The sequence below is a fragment of the Cygnus atratus genome, chromosome 2, assembly GCF_013377495.2.
Source record: "Cygnus atratus isolate AKBS03 ecotype Queensland, Australia chromosome 2, CAtr_DNAZoo_HiC_assembly, whole genome shotgun sequence".
In the NCBI taxonomy this organism is placed as follows: domain Eukaryota; kingdom Metazoa; phylum Chordata; class Aves; order Anseriformes; family Anatidae; genus Cygnus; species Cygnus atratus.
The window spans coordinates 142,069,619-142,085,007 of record NC_066363.1 but is presented as its reverse complement, the minus strand read 5'-3'; the positions used below and the strand labels follow the sequence as shown (position 1 = coordinate 142,085,007).

Here is a 15,389-nt window from a genome sequence, read left to right as displayed (position 1 = left end):
AAAACGGTGCTGACATTCAAAGGAAAAATCTGGGAAATGGATGCACAATGTGTTTTGGAGTGACAGAGAATTTTTGAAGGCATTTAAAATTGCTGGGAAGAAATCAATGATGCTGTAGAGTTGTTTTTTGTTTTGGTTTTTAAAAAGTAATTTACAGCATTTTTCAATCACATAAATAAAATTAATACAAAAATGTTCTGAAAACATTGCCAAGAGACATTCACATAGATGTTCAGCAGAAGAGACTGAAAGTATTTGGATCTGTGACTCCTAGGAGTCATAAGACTGTTCGAAAAAATAAAGACCTAGAAACAAAATAGTATTGCTTTTATCTGTATTCACAAACTACTCCTCTATCTCACTTTCTAGCTTTTCTTAAAAGACCATAAAAACTATCAGTTAATTTTTTAAAATAAAGACTGAAATCAATATGATTCCAATAGTCCCTGCTTTAAGAAAAACAAGTATGAAAAGGCCTAACACCTAAAACCAGACCTGGGCAATTTTGTGTGTTGTAAACTTCTCATCTTTCTTTTTTATTTTTTTTATTTTTTAATTTATGCTGTCTCTGACCCTATCCAGGTCCCTGTGTGCATCAGTTTCCTCCTCAGTGAACTGGGCCTCACGTGCAGGATGCTTCCTGAGCATCTTGAGGAGAGTAGGCTACATAATGACAAACATAGCATCATTTTCTTCTTTATTTCCATCAACTTAAGCCAACTGTTTTACTGCGCAGAACCACTACCAATGCTAACAACCACTCCACCAGACAAAAACTAGTCACTTTTAAGAAAAAAGGCAGACTCCCAGCAGTACTGCAGAAGATTTTCATACATGCCATTCGTTACCTGCCTTAATATCAGGTGGTTTGAAAAAAAGGTCACGTCATATATTTTATTAAAATTTCAGGACTTTGTTTAGTGTAAGTCTCACATTTCAAAATATAAGCTCATTTTTGTGCCTTTCTCAGCTCATTTTGACCTACTGCAAGAGACTAAAAGACTGCGGAATGCAGAGTACAAACCTGTGCAATCATTAACTTCAAGTCCACTAAGAATTGTCACAAGAGACCTATTTTCAACTACCAGATTTGAGATTACTTTGAAATCTATGTAGTGTACTAAAACAGTTGCAACAATTATGTTTAAAAAGATAGCAAAATAACATTCAAACCTTACATCTCAGTTCTCCACTTCACAACGATATGACTCTTAAGAACTAGTCTGATACGAAAATGAACTCAATCTCCTTCCACCTTAAATTGAAAAAGGAAAAAAAAAAAGAAATTTCTATGCTGCAACAAGATATGCAGTGTTTGACCGTGCAGAACCTATGGCATGGAATTCCCCCTATCAATTTTCCAGGGTTTAAAACAAAATACTGAAATGGTTATTGGCTGATTCTGTAAATCCAGCATTCTTAATGGAAAGATATATGCCATCTTAAAGAAACACTTATACCGTAATCAGTATCATCTGGCCTAAGGTACTTTAGTATGTCACATTTATTAAACAGTGAACCTTTCCAAGCTATTTCTTTTAAAGACTAATAATCCCCAATCTGGCACAAGAACTAATCCTCCATTTGTCATGATTCTTTTTAATTAGCATTAAGTAGACTCAAAGTGAAGTGAGGATTTGAACATTTATCAACTTCTGCATTTGATTAGTAAAATATACCAACAGAGAGTCTAAGATCCGTCTAATTTCATGGTTGCAAATAAGGTACTAGGAGGAGAATTGTCAAGGACTGACACGTCTAAGAAAGGAGCAATTTCCTATTTGTTTCACTGCTGCAACGTTAAACAAATTATATATTGCAACTTAAAATAAATTCATAGTTTTGTTTTTGTTAAGGATTTAACAACTTAGAAAAGGGTCACTTGGTCTGAGTTTGACACATTAAAATAATTTCCTTCAAATTGGAGTATGCAAATCAAAAGTGTAAACAACTACAACAAAGATAAAGGGAAGGAATTACATGGACGTCAAAAAATACCACATAATTTGAATACAACCACCACAACAAATATACTGTTACCAGACTTTTTATTTATTATTTATTTTTTAAAGTTAACCGAGGAAGACAGTTAAATCAGGCCAAATCTTGCAAATGAATCTATGCAGGCACAGAGCTACTGACTTGAAACTGCTACTTTAGGGATAACGTCGAGTGTAAGTAGCAATGGTCAACACAATTTTTTACAGGGTTCCAGAGAGGAATCCAATAAACTCATGTCTGCCACCAGCAGACAGAAAATTGGTGGACGCTATAAAGGCTAAAAACTCATGCCTGGAATTGAAAAACATTAAAAGTGTTATATATCAAAGAAGAGTGAGCAGTTAAGGCAAACAAAAGTAAGGCTTCCCAGATCTACTGGAGGTCTTTGAGAGAGTCACCAATGGTCTGGATGAATAAAGATCCATTTAAAAGTCAACTTTGACTTCAAAAAGAATTTCAAAAAGATAGACACAGACACAGACACAGATTTCTAGGTTGGAAGAGACCTCAAGATCATCGAGTCCAACCTCCGACCTAACACTAAGTACTCCACTAAACCATATCGCTAAGCTCTACATCTAAACGTCTTTTAAAGACCTCCAGGGATGGTGACTCAACCACCTCCCTGGGCAGCCCGTTCCAATGCTTAATAACCCTTTCGGTAAAGAAGTACTTCCTAACATCCAACCTAAAACTCCCCTGTCGCAACTTTCGCCCATTCCCCCTCGTCCTGTCACCAGGCACGTGGGAGAACAGACCAACCCCCACCTCGCTACAGCCTCCTTTAAGGTACCTGTAGAGAGCGATAAGGTCGCCCCTGAGCCTCCTCTTCTCCAGGCTGAACAAGCCCAGCTCCCTCAGCCGCTCCTCGTAAGACTTGTTCTCCAGACCCCTCACCAGCTTGGTCGCCCTTCTCTGGACTCGCTCGAGCACGTCCATGTCCTTCCTGTAGCGAGGGGCCCAAAACTGAACACAGTACTCGAGGTGCGGCCTCACCAGAGCCGAGTACAGGGGGGACAATCACTTCCCTAGACCTGCTGGCCACACTGCTTCTTATACAAGCCAGGATGCTGTTGGCTTTCTTGGCCACCTGAGCACACTGCTGGCTCATATTCAGCCCACTATCAACCAATACTCCCAGGTCCTTCTCTGCCAGGCAGCTTTCCAGCCACTCATCTCCCAGCCTGTAGCGCTGCTTGGGGTTGTTGCGCCCCAGGTGCAGGACCCGGCACTTGGCCTTGTTGAACTTCATACAGTTGACCTCAGCCCATCGCTCCAGCCTATCCAGATCCTCCTGCAGAGCCTTCCTGCCCTCGAGCAGATAAGATCTCTCACTGGAAGCTCTGGAGGAAACTAAAGTGCCACAGGGTAAGAAGGGAAGGTCTTTGTGTGGATAAATAAACAGCTAGACTATATAAAGCAGAAAAAGATTGTCTACTAGTCAGTTCTCTTCACTGAGAATCCCAGAGTTACCTGTACTAAATATTGCTCAGCATTGTCATAAGTGATCTAACAAGGGAATTAACAGAGATGTCATCAAGTTAATTGATGATAATGAGTTATTCAAGTATAAAAGTAAACTACAAAGAAAAACATTCACAACAGAGAATGCCAGCATGAAAAAACAGCCCTTGAAATTTAATTCATATAAAGGGATATATACAGGGTAAAACAATACTAATTTAACATACGCAGAGAAGTTCTCTGTATTTGGACAGTCAGAAAAGAGATGCTGGAGTTGCAATAAACAGCTCTATAAAATGTCAGTTCAATGTTCAGAACAGGTCATAAATAAACAAAATAATTTGCCCAAACCCCCCTCAACAGTGATGCTGGAATTATCAGAAAAGACTACAGAGCAGAACACATCAGTAGTATCATTTTGTCATTGCACAATTCCATAACGATCTTGCTTTTTGAATACTAACTGCAGATCTGTGCTCTCCTTCCTCATCTAAATATAGAACAAAAATCAGAAAGGATGCTAGGAACAGCAGCAAAGTTTCAGGGTACAAAATGGCAACAAGAACTGCTACACAGGTTAGGACTTTCTCTTTCCTCAGCTTAGAGGGAAGAAAAATGCAAAAGATCCATAAAATCATAAAGAATGAATAAAGTGAACAGAAAACAACTAAACAAGTGTTTACCATAACAGAAAAAATAGGGGCATGAAATGAAATTGTTAGGTTGAAGGTTAAAAAAAAAAATTGAAGATGTGCCCAATCCATGACTAAATGGTGAGGCTTCATCATTGAGTGATATTGTAGACACCATAATTATTACAAATTTATACAAGTTCAAAAAGCATCTCAAAAAAAAAATCAATGCAATGAAGAGCTATAAAATATACCGTTACCAATTCTGGCACGGGAAAACCATAACATGAAGATTAATAGAAACTGGCAGGGCAGAATAGAGTACACTGCATGACTGCCCTGTTCTTATACACTTCTTCCAGTATCTGCTATTGGTCACTGTCAGAACAGTACAAGCTAAATGCACATTTGGCACAATTTCAGTATAGTCCTTCTTCTGTTTTCAGATACTTAATTTCACGGGACAAAATCCCCACCAACATTAAAAAAAAATGCTACAACCACAAAAGTAAAACATAGGAAAAATGCTAGAAGATACCCTGCTGCTATCTCACTTTGTTGATATGATTCATCAAGAAGCAAAGGAAGTCTCACAAAGGTCGATGATGTGTGTCAGAAGTGTCAGTAGATGAATACATTTCTTCAGGATCCATATAGTGCACCCCCAGCTTAATCACCAGATCTCCTTGGGGACTATCCGAAGAAGCAGCTGCAGCATTTCATACCTCTCACTAACTCCACCCTGTGTCAGGCACAGTGCCAAACTTTCTTTGTCAATCCCCCTTAAACCTACCACCATACAAACCTAAGTGTAGGACTAGTGGAATCTTTCCTGGAAGGGCTAGCAACATATTTAATGAAACATTCACATTGCTTCACAAATTTCCTTTATTAGTAGGGATTTCATTTGGTAAGCAACTTTACTTTTTTGAAACTTAAAAGACTCCAGTAGATCAATGTACAAATCTGCAAGAGCTTCAGAGAGGTCTCTGTCTGCTCAAAATGAATGTACGGCTACTGCCAGAGTTGAAAAGAATTATCACTATTCAGATGATAAATAGATAGACAGTGCCCAAACAGTGCTCGTTATTCTCACCTTGTTTGATAAAGGAACTGGAAAACAAATAAGTTACCTATATCACAGAATCATTGAACAGCTTGGGTTGGAAGGGACCTTAAATACCACCCAGTTCCAACCCCCTGCCACGGGCAGGGATACCTCCCACCAGACCAGGTTGCCCAAGGCCCCATCCAACCTGGCCTTGAGCACCTCCAGGGATGGGGCGTCCACAGCTTCTCTGGGCAACCTGTGCCAGTGCCTCACCACCTTCTGAGTGAAGAACTTCCTCCTAACAACTAATCTAATCTCCCCTCTTTTAGTTTGAAACGATTCCCCCTTGCCCTATCAAGTCAAGGTAGTAGGTAGTAGTAATATGTAACGGTACAAAATGGTAGGAAGAACAAGCTCAGATTTAATGATATATAATTCCTGCTTATTTACATGATATACATGCCTAAGACTTCACTCTTTTTTTTTTCTAGTGTCTGGATTCCCATCTCTAGATGGCTTGACTGGAAAAATAATCTCAAAATAGTGTAGAGAAGTGTTAATTCATATGACTCTATGCACTCACTTGTGTTCATTCCTAAAAACAGAGCTGTTCTGGGTGAAGCCACGGTGTTTCTGGGTTCTTAAAGTACTTCACTATCATGTTCTGAAAATTCCATTTTTAATTCTTCGTTCAGTGGAACAAAATTACTAGACCCATGAAGTTAATGAGATTATTCACATGCCCTAAGCTAAGCAAGCATATACAGTGTCTTGTTGTATTAAAAGCTTAGCTGAAAAAGTGTCAAGAGAAACAGCAGAAGGATTACAACAAAAAAGACTTCAGATTTTCCGTGGATTAGAAGACAGAACTGTGTCTTATCTCACTTTCCCCTTTTGCTGACTAAGTACTCTGCAATCTTCTTGATGGTTGAGTTGAAGAATCGGGACAAACTGCAGCTGTACGAGGATGACAGTGGAGCAGTTTAGACACCAGCCCAATTCTTGGACATACGAACTTGATTTCGTTTCTTATTATCAGCCTTCTTTGAACTCCTGGACAGGCCATATCGAGAAGAGCCCAGTTCACAAAAATATTTAGCTATTTAGTTACAAATAGATGGGTCTTCATTTAAATTGCTCCCCAAAAGGAGAAATCTTTGCCAGGGTAAAGTAATGCAAAAAGGCATTCAACAATCTGATATAGACATATACACATAGTTTAAAAATTACTCATTTAATATCCATTACAGAATTGAAATTAATGGCAAAATCGGAGAGCTGTCTACTTTGAAACTGAGCCCTAAAAAATTCTGCAGAGCTGTGCTTTCATCTGCTCTCCATATGTAAAATGACAGTACTGTTTCATCTCACATGGATGCTGTGGGACAAATGAGAGGAAAAAAAATGCTCAAGACACTACTTCTTCTGTAAGAGCCTCATCCCAAGAAATTACGACTTAAGCATCAGTTAGAAAACATGGATATATCAATTCCAAGCAAATTTCCTATCAAATTTTACAAAAGCAATTTATCCAGAACACAAATGCTACTGTAGTATCCATAACACTAATAAAGATATTGAGAACATTGTGAAAATGAAGTTACAAATTAAAAACACCTAGAGATTGAATCTGGCTTTAAATTTCATATTATGAAATCATATCAAATTTTAGCCTTTATTTTCTTAACCAATACAGCTCAACTTCACTACACTTCAAAAGACTACTGGTCATTTCAAGGGTGTGCAGATTATCTTCAGGAGGTATGACGTATACTATACCTGTGTTCTCTTTAGTGAAATAACAGAAATTCCATCCTGCAGAACTGCAAGTTTTGTTACTTGCAACGTTCAAATGGTATATGGCTTCATGATTAGAGCTAAAACAGTTACTGACAGAACTAATATACACCAGGTACTATAGGGAATAAAGACAACTTGCACAAGTAGGTCTCAAAGCTGTTTATTGACAGCAGAAAATATGGTGCCTCAAGGCAAAAAGTGGTTTTTATTTAAAAAAAAAAAAAGGGGGGGGAGGGGGTAGTCCAAGACACAAATGCCAGTACAGATCTGTTCTTATCTCCTACCCACCCTTCAAGCCATCTGTTCCCCTACATCTGACCCGACCTTTCTTCTTAACTAACCACCTAACCTGTCCCTCTCTCTTTAGCCCTCACAATTCTGCTTTCCTCACTTTTTATTCAGTTCCTTCTGAATGTCTTTTCCTTCTCCTACTCACTGCTGGGGTCCAACTCGGGAAAGAAAGGAGCCTCCCTACTTCTCCCTACTTTCTGCCCCTTTCCCACAGTGCTACAGCCATGAGGAACAACTTCTAGAAGTCCTGCTTAGTTTCCGTAGCCTGGGATAGCTCATGCTCAATACAAATGGGATTTTTAGAAGATGTATTTAATAAAAATTCCGTCAGTCTCTACTGAGTACATGAAATGAAGACTTTCAAATGCCTGTAACTAAGCCAATTTGGGTGTTTTTTCATAGTATAATACAAGTCACATTCTACCAAGTGCTCTTTTCCTGTTGGTATCCAACGTTTTACTCCAAAGCAGGATGAGGTCTTCTCAATGAAATAAATTATCAGCAAAAACAAACAAACAGAAGTCCTTCCTTTCTGCTAAAAAACAATGCTCCCCTTATTTTGTTCTGAGAAACAGGCTAAGTATGTTTGTCTACAAACAACTCAGTCACTGTTTGGCATCAGTATAAAGATTTTCAATTGGATACTAAATTAAATTTTAATTAATAAAAAAGGACCTAAAATGGAAAATGTTATGCAGCCTTAAAAACAGCTACAGCTTGAATATGCTTGCATTTCAACGCAAATGGACAGGAAAGGAAAAGGTTGCCATTCCTACTGTATTAAAATGCACGCAACTTGTGGTTTTCACAAAGTCACGTTTCATTCACGGATGTTAATCTCTTTAGAAGGGACAGACTGTTACTCAATGCCTACAAGATTTGATGAATGAAATGTGATCTCTGAAATGACAGCATTAACATTGCTCTATTGTCAAATGAGTCATCTTTTTCAGCAAGTAAGCCTTGAGTGAGGTAAAACACGGAGAGATGACCATCTTTTAAAAACAAAGGCTACTTGCAATTCTATCCTGAGATCCTCTTAATTTCAGAGTTTCATACAACAAAACCTGATCTGAAAGCATAGGCTTTCTTGAACTAATTGGAGTTCAAGGTTCACTTAACGTAACAGAAAAGCCTGCTAAGTGTTTAAAATAAAAGATTTTCTGAAAAAGCTTTTACCATTCTTCACTGTAGTTGAAATTGTCAGTTGATGCAAAGTATGATTTTTACACTATTCGTGTGAACAAATGTCTATGTTTCACTCACAGCACTTGCCAAAATGTTTAATATATATAAGCAACTCCATGTGTCAGCACACCAGAAGAAATTTCTATACAGTAAGGTGACTGCCAAGACAAACTGAGCAACAGCTTCTTTTTTAAAATCTTGAAATACTTATTTCCCTACAGCAGCCATATGTGTGCATGGAAATAATTAACAGGTAAAAGACACAAAGAAATCTACTCATGTCAATTTATCAAAACTTTCTACTTAATTTTCACTTTTGACATGCAAGACTGAGCCAACATATCCTACAGTTATATAGCAAGGAACTTTTGCACTGACTTCAACACTCTTTGCTTCTGGTCTAAGATTTTCAGAAATGTAATAAATGATGCAACTGTTTTATGGGTCTTTATGATTTTCTTATGGAGGAAATCCAAATCAGGCATGTTACTTATTTAAATATATTATTTTGTTTTATAAAAATATCCTACAAGCCACTTACTCAGATAACATTAGCCATGTTGAGTCAGGTGAAAAGTAAAAGTGCCAAAAATGCACCCTTCGAAGTTCTGTGGTCTATGGACGTCATTGTAATACGGTGCTCCATTTTCCAGTGGCTTCAGCAGAAGGTCATAAAATGTGCACCTAAGTGATCTATTCTTGCGTAGATGGTTTCCATCTTATTTTAACAAAACTTTGAAGACTTAGCATCTCTGAAAGCCTTTGGTCATACACTTCTAAAATATGTCAAAATTAACAGCAGTCAACTACACAGCTTGTGCTCAAACTTCTACTCAAAAACACTACAGACTTTCAAAGAACAACTGCAGATCACCTATATTTGTCTTCCAAAGCAAAGTTCAAGAAAAACTGCTTTAGGGAAAGAAAAAATAAGAGTGAGGAGCTGCAATAGTTCATTTTATCTGCACACCAAAAATGGCTAAATCACTGCTCAAAGACAAAGACTTTAATCTACTACTGTTGTCTGAGTGTTCAACTTGGTATTAACATTTCAAGATGTGTTTTCTTAAACTATATTTATTTATTTACTTTAAATGGTTTACTTCATATAAGTGCTGACACTTTATATCCAGTTCTGGCATACCTTAGCTACCCCAGTTACATGTTTCTATTCCTCAATAACAGACCTCATCAAATAAACCAAGTGCAGAAATGCTGAGGTTCAAAAAACACCACTGAAGGTTTACATGAGACTGCCAAAGCATCGACAATAGCTAAATTATTATATTTACATAGAAGTCATAGGTCCAGTTCCTCAAGACCAAGTAACACAGACAAACACATGCCACAAATGGACAATGAATAGTAATAATTGTTAACTGACATTGCACCATATGATATAAAAATTATGGAACTCTGTATTTTCTTCATATTTCTAATTTTATCCTTGCTGGGAAAACCAAAAACAAACAAAAAATAAGTTGTTTAAATACACAGCTACAAGTTAGACTTTTATTTTTGCATGTAATAACTCAAGGTGGCTTACACAACCAGTACTCAAAAAACCCTTAAAAAAAGTGTAGTCTGTCTCAGACTTTGCTTTATACAGCTGGCCAGCTTAATGGCATTTTGTTTCAAAAGCTAATGAAGCGTTCCAGATAATAAATCAAAATAACTCTAGTATTCAAGCACTACCTGAGTGCATTCATACTTAATCTTCAAGTAAGATTAAGCTTTAGGAAGACAGAGGACACATGGTGGACCATCTTTAAATACTAAATATTCAGGGAAAATGGAAAAGCTGAAAGGCCCAATATAAGTCCTATTAAGCTTGCTGGAAAGGTTAACAGTTATAACCTTGTGTCTTCTAAATTCAGAGTTAAAGAAAAGATTAAATCATACCTTCTATTCTTGAAGAGAATCTCATTTGTTCTAACAAACATAACATACAAGGTTATTACACTAGGAAACTAAAGGAAAAAAATACAGTAATACATGCAAACTCATCTCCACAGTGAGACCATCATCAAAATGTTATCAAACAAACCACTGCAGTTCAGAAAAATCTCTTGAACTTACTGTATTAGTTGAATCTTCTTGTAAAATTCGATCATATAACTGTATGGCATCATCATACCTGTTCAAAGAAATAATTCATGTTTATTTCTGTTAAGACAGAACTCTGACTTTCTGACTATCCTATATTTATGCAAATTATAATCATGCAGAATTTCTCTTAAGTGAGTGCTGAATATGAACTGCAATATTTTATGTCACCAAGTTAAAAACAAAATAAATGGCAATTCATTCATGGAATACTGTTTCAGCAACAGCTTACAGGTTCTACACCAAAGTTGTCTTACTCTCGTCTGTTCTCTTCTTCTGTACCCAACAGGTCAAAACACCACATCCCAACTCTCTCCTTCTCCTTTCCCAAGGAGCAGAAACCCCAAAACTTCAAAGGTCATCCAAAATAATGATTTGTCACCTCATTATTATAATTTAAAACTTCATACAAGTCTTTTCTATGATTTTAAAAATCTAAGCTTTAATTTGCTTGTTTAGCTAGCCCTGTACAGAACTCAAACTGGACAAATGAAACAATTCAATTCAAAACACATTTGACTATACAGCTATTGCTCTATCACCACGTAACTAGGGCATACTTCGTCTCTTCACGTAGACAAGTAGTTTGACAAGCAGTTTTTCAGAGGTACTGCTGATTTTGCTACACATCCCCTCCTCACCTCGTGCACCCATTTATGTACTCGTACTCGCGCTGTTTCCTGAGCACTGCCGCAGTTTGCACAGCCAGCTATGAGTACAGTACTGGGCACTGCACAACAATACTTCTCCAGTCCAGTTACCATAAGGTGTAGAACAACTTAGAGGCAAATCCTGTAAAATGTTATATTCTTGCTTCCCATTAGCTGCTATTGCATCCAATGTCTTTTACAAGGCTGAACAAAACGGCCATAATCCCAGTTTAACCCAGTCGATTCCAGTCAAGTTACAGAATGGTACTCTCGATCAACGTCTACAAGGTCGTTCCTTCCTATCTCTTCTTTCTGCTGAGGAAGGAAGGATCTTAACAACTCCTGGAGTCACTCAGAATTTAATAAGAAGTGCACGATCACTGCTGCCTAGGCCTCCCTAGGCTTCTCTTGCAGTCCCTGGGGACAGGCAGGCCTCTCCAGGGCACAGCTCAGAATACCAACAAATGCATTCCCATACAAGACAACCTAGAGCTAAAGCCCTTCTTTCTCCTCCGAGTTCTAGAGAAAACCCATGGAGATGAAACCTCGACTTTTGTTAATACCTCTGCTGCCCTGATAGTCCAGTCTCAAGGACCTAAACTAACAGCAACATTCTGTCAAGAATTTTCACATGCACTTTTGGAAAATTGCAGCTCAATCCCACTTCACAGCTGAAACAACACACGGTGTTTTGCAGCTATCATCTCTTACAAAGACCTACTCTCACTCAGTAACGTCTTCAACATAGTCACCTAAGCCTGAACATAATTATGATCTTTTGCACTTTTGGAGAGGTTTTGGGAATGGGGGAAAATGTGCTGCCAATCTCTCACTGTTAGAATCGTTAAGGAAAAGACCTGGAAAAGACCATTTCCATTAATGGAAAAGATCTCCAAGATCATCTGGTCCAGCCATCCCCCTTGTAGGCAGAAAGAAAGCTAAGTTTTAAAGGACATTCTTCAGGAAGATGTGTAGAGAGTATGAAATGTGGAACATTTAGTTGCACCAACACTGCTCCTATGGCAGTGGAGCCCAGTTATCCTCTCTTTTTGTTCCAAGCAATGGACCTTCACTAGTGGCTCATATCAAACTACATTTTCAAAGTTCATTTTGCAAGAAACATCTGCTAAATACATAAATTATAATAAAGCATTTAGGAGTTTACTTTTAAATTCCAATTCCCTCATACCAAGATGGGCCAAAAACTCAAAATCTCATTAATTCTGTATGCAGAATGTGGCATGGAATAGATTTGCTGGAGTTCAAAGGCACAGGAAGCTAAGACTCTTGCTCATACTTTTGGCCACACTCTGCAAAACCCAAAACAAGTGCCTGAGAACAACATGTTGGCATTAAGGAAATAATCAAAGGAGGAAGGCAGACAAAAGTGGTCAACCTCAAGCCTTGAGGTCATTCCTCTCGGAAAACTAAGTTCTTAGCTGTTCATAGAAATTCCTATTAAATTTTGTATGTTATAACCATTCTATAGGATATTTCAAAAAAGGTCACTCTAACTTTAAGTTTCTGCCATTCTATTCCAGGTTTGGTGGAGGTGTTTTTTTTTGAATTGTTTCTATGAAGAAGTCTATAGATTTAATTCTTATTAAATTCCACTGGATTTATTCACACTCAGAAAATAAACAACAAAACCTCTATTTTGCAGTAATTGGGAGTACAATGAAGCAAATAAATAAATAAATAAATAAAAATAAAAGAACTGTCACTCATTTTCACATGCTGCTCCAAACCTGTAAGATGAAATGTATACCTCACAGGCCCTGCCAAAAAAACGCCTAGTGTTTTAGTGTATAATAGCTTAAACTGTCAAGTAATAGATCTTTTTAATCTATGAAACCTGATGAAAGATTGCAAAAATGTAACATTGTATAGTACAAGCAAAAATGCAATAAAAATGTCTAAACATAATATGATCGTGCACACCATTATTTTCTTTAAAGAAAATGCACAATATTGCTTTGCCATGTGCTTATTATGCCTGAATTCCTCTTTAAGAAATAGCATGCACCTTTCCATACAGAAATTACATTTTTTTTTAATCCAGGTTTTACCTTTCCATAGCTTCAAATCTCATTCCAGTTAATCGCTTAACTCTGTGGCTCCCAGGAAACTGCCTTCTTAGTTCCTGAAGACAAAACTGTACAAATAAAATCAAAAATACTATTGTGAACATAGTTATCTACACCGAAGCAGGAAAGGAAAAAAGCCCTTACCTGATGAATTCAACAGCCTGCAGTGATTAAAAGCAAATATCAATTTTTGAAATAATAAAAATTATTGATAAAGAGAAGTTCAGTAACTGAAACTTTGTCTGTAAGAAGACTAATTCTAAGAAATATTTTCCATACAGTTTGTTAAATCATCAAGGCTTCCTGGAAATAGTCGTTTGCCCAGAAAATTAAACTCTTCTACTAAAACTGTTCATATACTATTAAACACTGCAGTCTACTTAGTTTCCTCATAATAACACAAGAAATTAAAAAAAAAAAAAAAGAAAAAAAATGGTAAGAGCTCATGTGATAATTCTTTAATAAAAGGATACCTCATAACGGAACAAACTATGCTACTACTATGCTCTGTGTTTATTTTTTAAATAAAACTTTGAAATCCAAAGAAAATGTTCGTCACTGGCTTGAACCGAGCCCACTGGCAGAGGAGGCATAACTTCTACCTCCTGAAATCAATGAGACACCTGGGCTGGATAAAAAAAAAAAAAAAAAAAAGATGTTTGGTAGAGGGATTGAGTCACAACTTCCCCAGAGCAAACTGACTCTAACCATATTACAAATGTGGCTAGATAGCAGTGCAAAGTTTGTAGGCGACTCATTACTCTTCGATATAAGACAGAATAGACCCCAAGCTCTTCAGAAGACCAGTGGTTTGAATTACATAAAAAGCTTCACACACAACCCTTCTTTTCAATAGCATTTAGTTTATGCAACTGAGCTTATAAACCTGTTCCTGAGATCTAAAGTTCTGGCTAGGGCCTATCCACATAATCTGTTCCATCATCACATCCACTGCTTAAAGGAAAAAATACGGACAGTCAAGCAAATTGGTAAAAATTAGCAGATTGTGCCCCACTATCGGCAGATAGACTTGCATCTAGAAGAAAGACATCAACAGCATAAGAAAAGCTGATGAAGTAGCAGGAGTACTGTGAAACTAGAACTGTTCATATTAGAACTGACTACAGGATCACTATCCAACTACATACAGAAGCCACAAGACCAAAATAAACTTGTGTAGATTAAGAAAGGCATCAGAATCACTAATGTGACATGAAAAGCTGTGAGACAATCTCAAAAAACTTGCTGCAATACTTTAGAAAGCAAAACAAAAAAGCCCTCTATCTGAATTAATTACATTAGGTCTACCTTCAGATTGTTCTGAACTCAGAAGTGCTGAATGTCATCTTTTGAAATTTAACCTGTAATCCCCATAATCTTTTATGATAATATCTATTTTTGAAATACTGCATTTTTTAATAAGAGATTATCAATTCTTACAGAGAGGACTGGTTCTGCACTATGTTAACTAACTACTTTTCAGTTTCTCTCAGAAACCCAGCAGTTACAAGGGCAAATCTAATTTATATGTGAAACTTTAATTAGCAGTTAATTTTCTTCCTGATTTTTTTCAGTCACATAGGTTTTTAACTTTAGAAGTCTGACAAAAGTAAAGAAATATAAACCTGAACTTCAGCATGTAAAACACTGCTAGTGCAGGTGTCTGCCAGCAGTAAGTAATTTCCCTAAAACACATGCTTAAAAAAGAACCAGGTAATTGCAGTAGCTGCATGCATTATACATTGTCATCACGTGCATGACAAAGAGGACAAGTCATAACAAGAAAAAAAAAAAAAAAGCCCAGATAAATAACTTTGTGAAATCCATCTCAGCCTCCTCATTTGGAGCAGATGAGACCCATTCCCCTAAGCAAAACGCATCACAGCTGTCAAAAGCTTTTCTAAAAAACAGAAGTTCCAAAGCTGCTTGTCTACGGTGGGGCTACAGCTGCAGCAGAAAGCCACATATGATGTTGACTTGCTTGAATTAACTACTTATAATAAGTCTATCAAAGAAAAAAAGAAAAAGTATCTCAGTTTCCCTCTAAGCTTTTAACCTCCTTTCTGAGCTGCAAATAAAATGCTGCACTCCCTGTCTTGAGCAATATACCTTAGAGGGC

The 15,389-nt window shown here is 37.2% G+C and overlaps 1 protein-coding gene across 1 annotated transcript in view; it reads right to left on the bottom strand.

Moving 5' to 3' along the window:
- The window catches only part of EMC2 (ER membrane protein complex subunit 2), a 42,738-nt gene that overhangs the window by 15,645 nt on the left and 11,704 nt on the right, over positions 1 to 15,389 (bottom strand). The window contains exons 4-5 of the mRNA XM_035546321.2: positions 13,253 to 13,338; positions 10,507 to 10,564 (exon numbers count right to left, since the gene is read on the bottom strand). Coding sequence (XP_035402214.1) covers positions 10,507 to 10,564; positions 13,253 to 13,338 — 144 coding nt within the window. The remainder of the gene's footprint in view (positions 1 to 10,506; positions 10,565 to 13,252; positions 13,339 to 15,389) is intronic.